This window comes from Aythya ferina (assembly GCF_964211825.1).
Source record: "Aythya ferina genome assembly, chromosome: 13".
Taxonomy (NCBI): Eukaryota; Metazoa; Chordata; class Aves; order Anseriformes; family Anatidae; genus Aythya; species Aythya ferina.
In genome coordinates this window covers 2644524-2660286 of record NC_140311.1, presented here as the reverse complement: position 1 = coordinate 2660286, position 15763 = coordinate 2644524, and the positions used below count along the sequence as shown (strand labels likewise).

At 36.7% G+C, this 15763-nt stretch overlaps 1 protein-coding gene across 1 annotated transcript; it reads right to left on the bottom strand.

Annotated features, from left to right (window-relative positions):
• Window positions 1–296: 296 nt before the first annotated feature.
• APOOL (apolipoprotein O like) lies at window positions 297–12917 on the bottom strand. The gene is made up of 9 exons (XM_084534690.1): window positions 12833–12917; window positions 9142–9243; window positions 8428–8547; window positions 6873–6927; window positions 5830–5928; window positions 4588–4679; window positions 3547–3633; window positions 2357–2513; window positions 297–973 (listed from the first exon to the last, which is right to left on the bottom strand). Exons 1-9 carry the CDS (start codon window positions 12842–12844, stop codon window positions 876–878), a joined length of 822 nt encoding a protein of 273 aa, XP_084390816.1. The 5' UTR covers window positions 12845–12917; the 3' UTR covers window positions 297–875.
• Window positions 12918–15763: the final 2846 nt, after the last annotated feature.

Sequence of the window (15763 nt, the reverse complement as noted above, 5' to 3'; positions counted from 1 at the left end):
ACTGCCTACTACTTCAGCGTTTTTACAGATTTGTCAGCACTTTTAACCATTTATGCATTTCTTACTTTAACCCTGCAAACTATAGCAGGTTTCCATTTCCTAAACATTTCTAATTCACTCTATGTAAATCGAAGCAGTATCATTCTCATGCATTAAGCAATTTGCATATGGTTCTTCTAAGTATTAGAAGTAGGTAGAAGCTAATACATAATCCATAATGGATGTTTTAGAGATCAGTTGTGTGTTTCCCAACTTAAGTGACATTTGAACACAAAGCAAGCGTGCAAGACAAGAAGTTCAGTTACCATTTACCTTTGTGAAAGAGGTAAACAACAAATGACTTTGCAATGAAAAGAACTGACTTGTTTATACAAGCATTACAGATAATGCTAATCATATGATAAAACAACTAATTTTTTAAGGCTACTCAGAACAATAAGAAGTTGCACTTTATTCCAGAGCTGAAAGTGAAAAAGAAACAAAGAAGCCTCTCTAATCCCATCAATCACATTCTTCTATAGTGAAAATCTGAGCTCAAGTATAGAAATACGTTTACATTTTCCAATCTCCTTTGTGAAGTGTCATTTATTAACATGTTTGGCACAGAGAAACCTCACTGTGAGAAGACACTGACAAATCTCATTTTCTCAGTGTCACACTAGTAACACTGAATACGAGTGAATTCTCACTGCTCATTGGTAGTGAGAAACTAAATATTCATTAAACAGAATCATGCGAGGCAATAATACAAACTGGGATATATGAAAATACCTGATTAAATTATACCTCACAGAGCATGAGTCACAAGGATCATTCCTTCCCTTCTTCCCTCCCCCTTATCTGTAATACTTCGTGAAGATTTACAAGCAGACATCTTAGCTTCTTGTACTGTACATATCCACATCTTCTGGGTTGGACTGACCGTGGTCCATAAGTTTTGGGTCAGGTTTAAATTTTGTCGTCTTCCCTGCTCCTGTTAAAAACATGAAAGAAGCATTAACAAAATATATTTAATATATTTTTGAGCTCTAAAAAAAAGTTTATTGATGCATTTTGAGAATTACTGAATTATTAAGCTGTTACAAATGACCAAAAATACACATGTTCTAGTTAAAACTGTAAGTGTCACAGACCGACGAAGTAATGGTTCTCAGGGCTGTTGGACTAGATGATCTTCAGAGGTCCCTTCCAACCTCAGCCTTTCTGTGATTCTGTAATGTTGTAATTATTAGCATACAACAGCAGATGGAGTTCCTGAACACCACAGGGTGAGAGAAGAATTAGCGATGCTTTGCCCTACAGATGGAAAGGAAGGGAAAGCTTAGGATGTAGAAGAAGTCTTGATTCTTTCTGCCCACGCTGCTCCCAGGAGCACAGCTGACCCCCTGGCACAGCTGAATCTTCCTTGAAGCTGCTGCACAGCCACTCACAGCCATATGGTAAGGATTCCAAATGGAGAAAAACACACTTACATCGTTTCACTTTATGACTTCAAAAATACTAAGATTAGTAAAATGTGTAGCCCTCACGCTCAACCTGCACGTCAAGGCACAAACACTGACACATTTACTGATACTGTCATTATGGAGGACCTTTGTGAATATGATGCCAGGTTTATCTAGGACTGTGCCTCCTAATACTGCTCCATATCTTTTCCAGCTACATCATCAGTTGGTTTAATAAACGGCGCTATGTTCCTGTAAAAACTTTGCTTTGTTTGGACAAATGAAAATAAAGCTCGCTGACAAACCAGATTAATTTAGGGAACATCTGTATTAGGGATGTGAACTAATTCCATGGGGAATTCCATGGGGAACTAATGCATGGGGAGCACCACTGCAGAAAACTAGCAAAATAAAATCCAGTGCTTTATCTGTCATTTACTTATTCCTCTTTTACCAACATCTGAAAATAAAGAACACATAGAGAAAAATGAACATTAATTCAAATTAGCTGTTTTCACAAATAAAAATCCAGCAATAATCCTTAAATTCTGGCATAGAAAGATAATGTAAAGCAGGCATTTTACAGAAGTACTTGATGACATGATCTCATTGCTAGCAATATGCAATACGGTACAAACCGCATGGAGTGAAAGAAAACATTACTGAGGAAGAACAAAAAATATATAATGATTTTCAAAATCTGACAGGTTCCACAGTGAGAAAATTATCTCCCTGAGGCTGTGATATAGTTATTAAATGATTCTGTCTTCAATATATTTTCAAGAATAATACACTATGACAGCCTGTTCCATTTTAAAGCAAGGGTAACTACAAAATGAATCCAAGGAATTCAGAACCTGCCTTAGATTTGCATGTTGTAACTGAGATTACAGTTTGAATTTTTAATTCACCTGATGAAGGCACTGGATCTTTAGTACTCCAAGACTCTATTGGAGAAGATTCTGTTCTATTAAATGATCTTGACTCAAAAGCAGATTCAGGTTTTGTATTAGAAATTTCTTTCTTCTTCTTATCTTCTTGTGTAACTGATTGCGACTCTTGCTGCAGCTGTGAACCAAACATGAATAAAATGCTTAATACATTACTGCAAAATAAGGTTATCTGAAAGCTTATCTTTTATTAAATTATTTTCAGATATGAGATCATACAATGACATTCACTTGTAATATTAGCCAGTTGCATGCAGTGGACATAGCTGTAAAACAAAAACACAAACAAACCTGCATAAAACCTCCCCCTAGTTCAGATAGCCTAACTTCAAATTCACATGTAAGCAATTTCATGAATGCATACTTCAGTCTGATCTTGTTTATACTTGAGACCCTCAAATTACTTCACAAAGTCACTGTTCTTTACACATGAGGAATCTATAGTCTTACACAAGACAAAAAGTATTTAGATCTTACAGAACACTTACTGCCTTTAGTTAACAGAAGCTAAAAAGACACATCTCCCTAGTAATATAAAGTAATAGGTTATTCTATGCAGAAGATAATGGCAAGCAAAAATAGATAAATTTTCCATATGCAATAGGTCAATATAAAGAGGTTAACGACCTCTTCACTATAGCTGCAACAAGAACAGGACAAGAAAAAAATAAGCTCAATCTGAGATGAACACAATTTAAATCACAGAGTAATTTAAACAGACGTCCTGAAAGGACTGTGGAATTACCTTCACTGATATGTTTAAAGACAAATTAGTTATATCTGTGCTAATTCTATATATCTTCTCTATCTTAAATTCAGTGATCTCCTCAGGACCAAACCTTGAATCAGAATGGGTTAACTTTTGCCGAGCTAAAAAGAAGCTCCAAGAGAAACTCACTCTTCTCTTTTGCATTTTTGTGCTTGTCAAAGCATACAGAGGATCTGAGTGTCTATTGGTTTGAGAGGTGTAACAAACCTTACATTAACTAAACAATGAAATTACAAAAATATCAGAAAGGTTTTTGCGCCTCCCTTAATGCTATCAGTAATCTTACTGATTATACTTATCAGCAGAATGGTACTTGACCTTCTCATTTACTTTTTTCTTCCTCTGCATTTATGAGTTATGGTCATTATTTCAGAAAGCCTACCTTGGAGACATCCTCCTTTTTTGCCCACAGTGATCGTACCGCCTCATAGATTCGATGGCTTGCAGAAGATACCTTTTTCCCTGTTACCTATTTAAAAACAAACAAACAAACAAACAAAAAAAAACAAACAACCCACAATTTAAAAATAACTTTAACCATTCAAAATGCAACACATCTTATTTTGATGAGAACGTGATCAACACCATACTGTGTTAAGACATATTGTATTCATCTGCTTTTCAAAATCTAGTGCATACTTCTCTTACGTCAAGCAAATCCTAAATAGCTTGATTTAGGATTTTTTAGGACATTGTTATTAGAAATCCACAGGAAGCATTCATATACATATATATATTCACACATATATATACAAATAAAATCAAAATATATACATCTATTCAAAATAAAATCAAAACCCTGTCAGGATAGTGTTTTGTAAATGTTAGCACAATAGACTGCAACACCAGCTTTACAGGAATCCAGACTTGCCTCATTATTTTGGAAATGATCCAAGACAGTAACACAAAAGGGAAAAAAAACTTCAAAAGATGACCTGGCCCACGGAAGCAAGCAATTCTTTGCTTTAAAATGTCCAAATCCTTCAGTCTTTCATATTTTAGAAAAGTAATTTTATAATACTGCATTGAATAAGGAGAAATGTTATAAGTGCTCTGTAGATACATAGTATTTCACAGCTGCAACCACAAAAAATTGTGTTGAAGCATAATGTAAGCAGACAGGAAACAAGGACTTAGCTTCCCGAGCTAGGTTATGATTGATGTACAGTGTAGCATTCCTATTCATTTCTGATTCTTCCAACCCTGACATAAAAGTTTTAAAACGAGTCAAGGAAGTCCCCCAATGACTCCTGAGAAACTGTAATCCTCATTGATTTGTACATAAGAAAAACAAAAACAAATAAAAACTCTTAGAAGTTTAGTAATATAAGGGTGCCCAAAAATTGACACTTAAATCAAGTGAAACTGCAATGTTGTGACTGAATTCTCTGTTAATTCAATATTAAAACACAAGGAAACTTACCTTAGCAATTAGTACTGACTGAGCTGGGTAGCAAACTGAAATTCCTAAAGTAGTAAGTCCCAATGGATAAGCAATTTTCTTAAATCTAGAACCTGTATAAAGACAAATATTCCAAATAATTAGACACTAAGGTAACATAAATCTAAGTGGTAGTATCAATTAAACACAATTGTTTAACCCCTAACAATTGTTTATATCCAATTTATCCCCACTATGGCTGAAGGAGGGAATGCAGAAAACGATTACTATTCAGTAAACAGCCAGGTTTGTAAGAGAGAACTGGTATTCTCAAAGTTGGTTTCCTGAATGAGAAGCAATCCCAGACCAGATTTTTCCAAAACTCTGAAAAATGAGAATAATGTCTGTGTCAGTTAGGAGCTGCAGTGATTCTTCACTAGTTACATGCACACTTTCAAGGACACAGACTGTATGTAGAATTTGGAGAAGGTAGGAAGCTGGAAACTTAGGCCTTTTTTATTCCAATGTAAGAATGGCTGGGCCATTCTCAGGAGTTACTGTTTGCTGTCAAGAAGCCCTGATAGCAGATTCTTAATTATTATTTTTTTAATGACTGTCCACTGAAAAGCAATAGGAATACAATAAAAATCCTTTTAGTAATTTACTAAAATCACGATGAACTCATTTGCTTTGCAAAATTCTCAGAAAACACGTGTGCACTCAGGTATTACAGATGAACATTTTCTGAACAGTATTTTCTAGCAGGATAAGTATTATTCCGTTAATATTTATCTTGAGAAAAGAGGATGATGTAAGCCTGAAATTCCCCTTTTGATTTCAAAGTTGCTGAAGTCATGCCATCTGATGTATATTCTCTCATACCTGGTAGCTAAATGCCAACAATCTGTAGTAGGTACTTTTCTCTAGATTCTCTTTGTTTTCACTATACTAAACAATCTTATCAATTTGTCTCCAAATTCCTTCCCATATACACACACGTTGAAAACCAATAATGAACAAACTCAGATCAAGTGAATTGCTGTCAATTCCACCATCAAAAATGTCTCTCTCTCTATAGTCCTGCTCTAGTGGGTCTTAGCCATCATCTTAAAGAAACATTTCATGATGTCCTTTGCATTGATCAGGAAGGATTTTATTTAAGTAATAGTTAGGTTTTTTTCCTCAATTTCAGAAAAATCTTTTGACAGAAGTAGTACATGCTAAATATTCAACACATCAATGATGAAAATAAGCAAAAAAAAAAAAAAAAAAAAGCAACCCTACCTTTTCTCGCCAGCACTACACCAGCTAGGCCTGATATTGTAATCATGCCAACTTTGGGAAGAAATTCTGGTGGTGGATTCTTCAGGTAAACATAAGCATCTTAATAAAAAAAAAAAAAAAAAAAGGTATAGTAATTCAACACTACTCTTTATCTTTTATTTCCAACTTAGGAAATAAAGGCGGAAATAAAATTATAAATATCCAAAACTGAAAACAGTCCAACACTGGAGTTTGTGTTAATGAATGAAGATGCCTTATTTTCCAGGTGCACAATCTGAAGCCTTTGTTAGCCAGGACCAGAATCCCAGTCCTCGAAGCACAGCAGTAAACTAAGAAATTTTCTCCTTAGATACTTATGTATGTTTTATAAAATGCTAATCCTTAAGAAACAAAAAGAAAAACATAGCTTTAAGTTGTGATTTTACTGTGAGTTAATATAGATTAATTAATACATATTTTTGAATTTCCCAGTATATTACTGGAATAGAAAATTACTCTTATCTTTAGTTTCAGACTTGAGCAATTATTTAACTCTATACTCAAAAGTTTACAAATTAAAATAAGAGTTAGCATTGCCAATGTGCTACCTACTCAAGAGTCACTCCCGTACTCAAACTTCAAAAAACATTTTGCAGAATGCAAGGCAAGGGAGATGTTCTCTGTACCTTCTCTCATCACAATCACAATAAAATCTAATGTTTTGACAGTCCACAGAAAATTCTAAATCTGTAAAAACAGAATATATCACAAGATCTCAAAACATGGAGAAAAAAACAAAGGAATAAGAAAAAATTCAAAGGAATAAGAAATACTACTTAGTTGGTCATTTCTCTCACTTGAGAACAGAAGTGAAACTACACTATATAATGAATTAGCAGTGGCTCTAGTAACCTTTTTTTACATCTCCCAAAAATATCCCAGTGCAGTCTCCTTCCATCTTTTTTTTCCCCTCTTTAAGTACAATTTACTGTTTTGACCAGTTTTCTAAGTTGCTAGGAGAATCAACAGAAAATGTTCAGTTAAGAAATTCTTGACTTGCCTACCTTTCCCAAACTGAATTGAATCCATTATTCCATTTTTAACAAACAAAAAAGCATCCTATAGAAAAGTAAAATAAAATAAATGTAAATACTTTGCAAAAGTAGACGCTTTCAGTACAGAACTAGCCAGTAGGTACATAATGATCAAAACTGTGAGATAAACAAATATAACATAACTTTTCAAAAACAAACAACCCCACAACACAACAGATTAGTGAACTTTACAGTAGCTATGTTGAGACTATTCTGTTTGACCACCAAACTTGCATTTTTTAAAACTTCCCTCCATATGTAATTAAACAATTTCTCTTTAATATAATGAGAGCATTTTCAAAATTAACATCTTTGTGTTTAACCAACAAGACTGTAGTGCAGCAAAACATCTGAATGCTACCTGTGTAATGTAAGACAATTCAATTACAAAATACAATCTCCTCTTCCCCTGCTTTATTGGGTAAGTTTCTCTGACTTCATCTTTAGATTGTGAAAATGATGCTCAGTTTCGCTGAAGATACGCAATGCTCATTTGGTTTAAGAGATGCACTCAACTAGTTACATTACTCCTTTCAAATCAGTCAACTTAATTACAAGTTGTTCTTTATCCTATTATTAGTATATCTGTCCTCAGATTACTACACAAATCAAGTAAATACACGTTCTTTAAGAGATTAATAAAAAAGAATCATGAATTTTATCACTGAAAAAGTATTTGTAGTAACACTGAATTTGTGCCACCAGAGGTCCCTGCTAGTCAGCCCCTGACACTTCCCAATTAAGGGCATGGAAAAGTTTGACACAGACTTATAACTAACTGGTTTCAGTTATGTAGTCATTAATAGAACTTTCAGAGACCATTGGAAGTGGAATTGACAGAAAATACATGTACACATTCTGATTTCTGTCTTTTTCTGCTCAGGTCTATTTTGTTTGTAATAGGAAAATAGAAGCATAACATTTCATATATTAACAGAAGTAAGAGGCTGCCATTGACTAGCAATCAGAATGGTGACAGGTATCACATCTTCTTCTGTGACTAGAATAGTCAGTAATAGAGTTGTGACATATTTTTGACAAACAGCTAGTAATATCCTGCTTTAGCTGTAATACTGGATTCACTCAGTTTGTCTTTCCTAAAGTACCTGAATCAGGTCTTTTAACCAGTCATTTGAAAGCAGCTCTCTCTCTCTATGGAGACTGTACCTGGGATTTCAGAATCCCAAATGCAATAGAGTTATGCTGGCAAGAAGTAAACTACGTAATTCTTGCTGCAGAAGTTGAGCGAACTTGACACTGTGGGCTGGCCTAGATCCACTTGAGTATTGACTGAAAGGGACCTATTTGATCTTCCTGTCTTTTGATTTGGAAAACAGGGAGAATGCACAGATTCCCTATTAAAAGAACAGTAGAGGACTATGAGAGAACGGTTCATTTTTGCGTCTTAAATTACAGGTCTCTCCTAATACAAGAAACTGAAAATAAATAAATAAATAAGTATGATGCTGTTTGAAGGTTTTAGTCTAGTGAATTATAGGAAACCTTGGATAGAGGTACTTCTTACCTTACACCATCCAATGTAGCGGCCAGTTGCCTGTCTTACTGAAGAGAATTGCTTCTGCAAGTGACCAGGCTGTTCTTCAATGTATTTCAATTTCAGAAGTGGTGAGCTGTAAATTGGAAGCTGGAAAGAAAAGCATAACTGGACTGCAGAGAAAATGTTTTGTATACCGAGTAGTATTTATCTACACTGAATGATGTTTTTCAAGACCACAAATCTTTAGTCTTCCAATTACAGCAATGTCTGCAGATTAAAACGCGCTCTTTTACATTTAGAAAATTGCATTACACAAGTGTGACTACAGGTTAATTCTTCAGAAATAAAACCAGAAAGTATTGTGCAAGTTCCAAGAAGTAGAATTACTGAGTATGATAAAAATATATTTTATTCATCGTAAGCATAAGCCAGAAGAGCTGTAAGATACACATAATTTATTGCTAGAAACTGTACGATAGAAAAAGACTTACAAGCAAGGATTATACTCTTTTACTTTACCTGGCTTAAGTCTGGAAATAATGTAATAATCAAAACGAGATAAAACCTCACTAGCATACACTCTTCATGTTTTATTTGTGCTGTAGAGGCCAATTATTTAGGAGATAATGTAAATTATCACATAATACTCAAGTATGTATTTTATTTACTGGGTAATAAAAATCAGTGGAAAGATATCTGTAGATTTTTCTAGCATTCTTTTCAAGAATGACAAGCTCTTACTTGATTTGGCTTCACCAGCTGACTTTTGGATTCCTTTTCTGTTGCAGCGTATACAGTACATGCAAATGGTAGACCAGAAGAAACAGCTGCCAGCTTTACCACCTGAGACAGATGAAAAAAGGGAGTTAAAGTAGAAATAAAAACTTCACTGCAATACAATCTGAATTTTACTATAGGATTGTGCTTGATCAAGTATGGGATTAAATTAGTCACTTTCAAAATCTTTTTAAAATAGCATACTTTCAAAAACCTCCCCATATTACAAACACTTTCTGAAATACCAAGGGTAAAGAAAAAGCTAGGAATCACCAAGTTTTATCTAAAATACGTGGGAGGATTTTATGATCAGTGCCACTTTAATCATCACCCATTATGATAAACTAATCTAGTCAATGTATAAGTACTCCAAGTCAATGAATGACCTTTTTATTTCAGAAAAAAAAAAAAAAAAAAAAAGCACCTCAATTTTATTTACAGGAATTCCCCATAATGTCAGCCAAAGTCATCTCCTTTCCAATTCAGAGAATGGTTCAACTATTGTCTGTTTGGAAAAGCTGCATGTCAACAACAAGCGAAAACACAATGCAATAACTGGAATAAAGAACTGTCTGCTTAACCTTTCAAATGACGTCACCTGCAATGCAATTTACCGACATTAAGCTTGGTCATGATAGCCTCAAGCCTACTTAGAACACTGAAGTTGGAAAAAAATAGTTTATGTTACACAAAGCTTAAATTCAAATACAGCTTCATATGAACTTTTTTTTTTTTTTTTTTTTTAACCTCACTGCCTTAGCATTTGAATTGGAGGTGCAGTAAGCACGCTGGCATACGCTAATAGCTGAGCACTCACCACTGCCATCTCACCACACCCCAGGCAACCCGAGAACGTCTCCAGGAGGCTCTGTGGGTGCTCAGGATCTTTCCTAGCACTGGAAACCCCCAGGATGCAGCAAAGAGGTGGAGGAGGATAGCAATAGTCCCAATATGAACCAATTAACACAATAACTGTCCTTGAGATAATATTGCAGAGAGCAAAACAGCACAGCCTGAGCTACAGAAGATGGTCCACAAAGATAAAGCAGTCCTCAAGGAAAGGCCTGGCTTTTATATTATTAAAAAAAAACCTACTTCAGATGTCCTTTAATTCAGATAACCTATTTCAGTACAAGGTGCCTACCAAGCCAGAATACCAATCTGCAGTAGATACTAGAAGCAAACTAAAATTTAGAAGTGAGAAAGCACAAAAAAGTTACGTTGTTCGCTTACACCTGATTAAGTTGTTTGAGCACTACAAACTCTGCTGTGACTTTCTAAGTGTAACACAGGAAGCTGAAATGTGAATGCTGAAAGCAGTCCAATTCCTGACTGACACTAATTGCTTTGCTTTTGGGTGCCTGAAGACTAATGCATAAATGTTTAAAAATCAGCTCTACTACCTAACGCTTCTGTTAGCACAACCACTGCAAGAAGGTTTCACTCTTTTCCATGGAAATCACAAAGAGCTGAGGAGAAAGGAAAGCAACATCACCTTGCCTACATTCAGTGGGCTTCACTACGGTGAGTTATCCTCTTTGTTGAATGACTACGTATATTAAAAATATGTAAATTAGCTAAGATATTTTTACTTTATTATTATGAATTTCTGAAAAATATTTGATTAAAATAAGATAATTTACCTATGATATCTTCAAGACTTAGAGAACTAATAAGCTACAGGATCATGTAGTCCTATCAAAGGCTAAGAAAGAAATACAGAGAAAAACATCTGCAGGCTGTAAAAATGCTGGAATTGCAAAGTCAATCAGTAAAACAACTCCAGAATTTCAGTCAATTACAGATCCAAAACAACAAAAAAAAACTCTTGCTAATAAAGTTGGGAAATATTTGAATTTGCCTTTAAAAAAAAAAACAAAACTGAATGAGGTTAGCTCAACATCTGCTCTGCATTTTAATGATAGTTCTGTTATCTGAATTAACGCTCTGACCTAAGCCTATGAAAATAACAGAAGAAAATCACTCTGTCTCTAATGGCAACAGATCTAAACACCAGAAGTTATAAAAACCAGGAGCCCAGATGACACTTTCTGGAGATAAAGTCAACATGAATATAGATCTAAACATCACCAGAATTACAGATATCACCAGTTACATGCCTTCATGCCCTAGTTAGGAAAAAAAGGAAACTCCACAAATGCACAATTCTGCTTCAAGAACTGGTGCACAAACAAGGAAACTTCTCCAGAAGGTCAAAACAAACTTCCAAATGACCAGAGGAAATGAAAGAAGTGGCCTATATGCAAAGACCTGACACACGTGTCTATCTTACATACCCCTTCTCTGTCCCAAAACCAGAATCTACTAGCCAGATTAAAACGAGATTAAAATTTTAGCAGCTGCTTCATGCCACGTTTTCATTGGAAAGGTGTAATTAAACGAATGATAGGCATGGGCTTATAGTTTTCTATTATCACTTAGATGTCTTGATTTGGAGCAGAAAACTGTCTCTGATCCTTTATTTTTCCCACAAGTTACATGAGACAGGAAGATCATTATAACCTTTGGTTCACACATGTTTATTTACAAGTCTCTAGAGACATTTACAAAACATGCACACAGGTGCAACAAAGTGTCCTTCCACTTCAAAAACAAATCCACTGAGTTTAAGTTGAGTTGATCTTTGTCTGCCAGATGGTAACCAACAGAGAAGGTAAACTTAACAATGGAAATCTATTAATTTTTCATAGTAAATAACACCACACAAATTCATGTCACTTATCCAAAGGTACTGAATCATTCAAATCTATGTACTCGACAATATTACTTCAGGATCACCAAGCATATGGTGAAGCCAAATGGTTTCCTTTTTCAGGTACAGCCTGAGGTAAAAGGCTTCATTTCCATTCTGTCGGCTGTCCTCATTTGCATCGTGTCTTTCCCTGCAGATGCACATGCATTGTAAATACTTCGTAAAAGTATGAAGATTCACGTGTGAGCAACCTATTCCTCAGTTGGACTGTGAGGACTGGAAAACCCACGTACATATTCGAGAGAAAGCCTTGATCTCTACAGGCACATTTTGCCCTGTTTAACACACTATATGATCTACAGTTAAAGACCTTTTAGGCACTTGTGACCAAGTTAACTTGTAACAGCGTGCTTCAGTGATGTGCTACCCTTACAATTCTAGTACCAAGCAAGTATCCTGACGGTATTTCAACTCTCCTATAAGGAGCAGAAGGCATTTCAGAAAGCCTTAGTTAGACGGAGAACGGCCCGAAAAGGAACACTCCTTTTATTCCCCGGGCACAACGCAGCAGCTCTGCAGCCAGCTCCTTGGGGCACCCGTTCCGTGACGGAGGGGCGCGGTGCCGAGGCCTCCGAACTCCCACTGCGCCTCCAGCTCCGCTGCCCCGCGCCCCAGCCTCCCGCTCCCAGCCCCGGAGAGGAGAAGCCGCGCAGGGGCAGCGCCGGGGCCACAGGAGCCGCAGGACGGCCGGCCCGCAGCACGCTCCGCGGCCTCCCCCCCGCGCTTCCCCAGCCAAGCGGCGCCCGACCCGGGCAGCCTCCGGCGCAGGAGGCCCCGGGGTGCCCTCAAGCTTCCCCCCGGGCCGCGGGTGCCTCCCTGCGGGGAGCCCTGGGCCGGGGGAGCCGCCGCGGCAGCGCCCTCCCCCCGCCAGGCGGCACTCACCTTGGTCGCCATCTTAGCGACAGCCCCTGGCGGCCGCGGGGCGGGCCGGGCTCTCGGACGCGCCCCCGGGCTCCTCCCGCGCCGGGCGGGGCGCAGCGGCCGCGTCGGGTCTGTGGCGAGCTGATAACCTTAAATTAACCTTAAAAGCTGTGGCTCTGGTCAGCGTTACCTCTCCTGGCTGTGGGAAACGTTCGGTCTAGAAACGTTTTGGGTCAGGGTATATGGTCACTGATACTGCTGCAGTCACAAAGCACAAATCCCAAGTGTCCCCATTTTAAAACATGAGAGAAGCAAAACGTGTAAACCGCATTTGCTTTAACCAAGGAAACATAAAAAGTTTTCTCAGGACTGTTCAGGTGAAGCAGCCACGGTTTGTTGTTCAAACAGCTGGAAGACCTCAGCCCAAGTGAGGGAGTGCATCAGCTGCTGCCCGTGTTGGACCCAGGCCTGAGGCCTGACTTTTATTACTCCTTTTCTAATTACAGTTATTACAGAACACACACACTAAAACACCACAAACACAATTTTGTTAAGTGCAGATAATTCAGTTTATTGAAGTCCAAATTTACAACTGAAGTTTACAACTTTTTTTTTTTTTCCCCAAAACAAAAGCTTTGTTTGAATTTAGGAAGAATAAATGTTCTTTTTAATAATGTACAGACTATATCTCTTAAATAAGTTAATATCTTTGAAAAAAGAGCAATATGTTCCTTTTTTAATGTTGCAGTGCAACTTACAACTTACACGTCTGTGCAATGTACCATGAGGTATATGCCCAGTGAGCAACACACAGTGAAGTTTTCCATTCATAAATTTTCATTGTAGACACACAAAAAGTTAACAAGTTAATTCTGTGATAGAAAAAACGCAGCCAGTTACAGTAATTCACACAGAACTCACCTGAAAAGAGGAAAAAAAGAAACCTAACATTCACTGCCTATATAAACTATTGGATCATCTCTCAGCGTAGACGAGTATAAAATTAAAAATACTGTTGTGAAACTGAAGAAATACTGTATTATCCAGGGGTTGAAACCTAGTTTACCTGTATTAGTCCAGTTAGAGCAGTTACTTTTCTATCTCTGTAGCATCAGTGAGCTGAGGGACTTTACCACAGTACCGGTAGAGCATCTGCTCATGAAAGCGCTTAAGCAAGATGGTAATTGGAGAAAAGTTGCAGAATGTCGGAAACTGTGATATAACTCAGGCATTTTCCCTGGCATAGACAGATGGTTCACCGTGACCTCTCAGTTCATCTCACAGTTGATTAGAAAAACAAGGCTGAAACATGGAAGATTACTAGTATTTGAAGCTTTGACACTTCAAACTTTTCAAGATGGCTCTTACTAAAAATACTTATTTTTCATAATGACATAAAACATATATTTACTTTAGAAAGAATCAACCACAACATAATTTTGTGATAAATAACAGTTCTGCCTCTAATACATATATACATACTGCTTGTAAACAAAAAATGCCCACAGGTCATGGAGTCTCCATGATTTTTATACAAGGCGCTATAGATTTTTTTTGTTATTGAAAACAGTCCTAGTGAAAGTTTGGTTTATAACCTCCTATTGCTACAGAAACAGTAAGAATGTTTATATTTACAAAGAAACAAAGACCATGGAGACCCCATATCATTATTTGCTAAAGACTTTAAGTTAGCGGGGTTTTCAAAATACACATTATCAGCAAGTTCAGATTTAATTAACAGTACAGGTTGAACACCATCTACTGCTTTGGTATTTCAACCCCTGAATATACAAAGACATTACTACAGCCTACTTCACAGTTTAATGCAAGTAAAGTGCAAGCCATAGTACAAGGGTGTCATACATTTTCATACATGTAAGCATTATCTAAAAAAGGCTCTCTATACAAGTTTTATTAGCTACTTTAGTAAACTAGACAGAAGTCACCTATGGCCCAGCAATTAATGGTCTTGCAAGGATATTTTCTTTGTAATACAGTATGTGTCAAATGTAAAAAGTTTATTAATACTAGTGCATTTCTCCTATATCCTAACCTGTTCCCATTTCAGATTTTTAAGTTGAAATCCTTGTTTCTCAATAAAACAGAAGTCTTAACTGGTAACTTAACTGGTAAGGTCTTACTGTTAGTTTAGCCAGTGAACAAGATTTGTTAAGACATTTGCTTTGTGGTTGCTTGTGAAAAAATGCAATAGAGTAAATATGTATAATGTGGCATCCTTGTTTAATCTGCAGCATTCAGACAGATGCATTTACAATTAGTAAAAAGATCTGTATTGATACCCTCACCAATGCCTGAGAATGAGTAATATTCTAGAAATGTGAGGACAGAAGCCATCAGGTCTGACCTTTCTGGTCAAACAGCAGTTTGTTGACATATTTCTTCAGCATTGCTTTCTTTCAAATACTGCTCATACAGTGGCATTAATGCATACAGTAAAATCCCTAATCGTCACATTAAACGCTTTTAAGTGTGATAAAAACAAACATGTTAATTTGTCTGGCCTGCAGTAAGATGAATATGGTTCTCGAAAACAATGGTGGGCAGTATCTTCCTGAAAAAATCTGTACTTTTATTAAGACTAGGTCCCAGTAGTATATCAGCTCTCTCTCTCAAAAATATATATTAAAAAAAAAGTGCCTGAGGTGCCTGTTCTATTAATAGTCAAAGAAAAGCCTCAGTAAGGGTCAACAGTGAAATTCTACAAATTTTAGCAAAGCTTAGCAATTCCCTCTGTGAAGTAACCCTTTGGAAGGTACCTTTGCTGTAGCCTTCACCAAACTTTGAATTGAAGAATAATTAATTTGGCCTGGAAAGCTGTAATTGCTGATGACAGTAAAAATAAAGCTAAGTTGCCACATACATCTAGCAATTCTCCGTGACACTCATTTTTTTTCCTTGGAAAAAGCAAGTGGTGCAGCACATTTCTAGCTT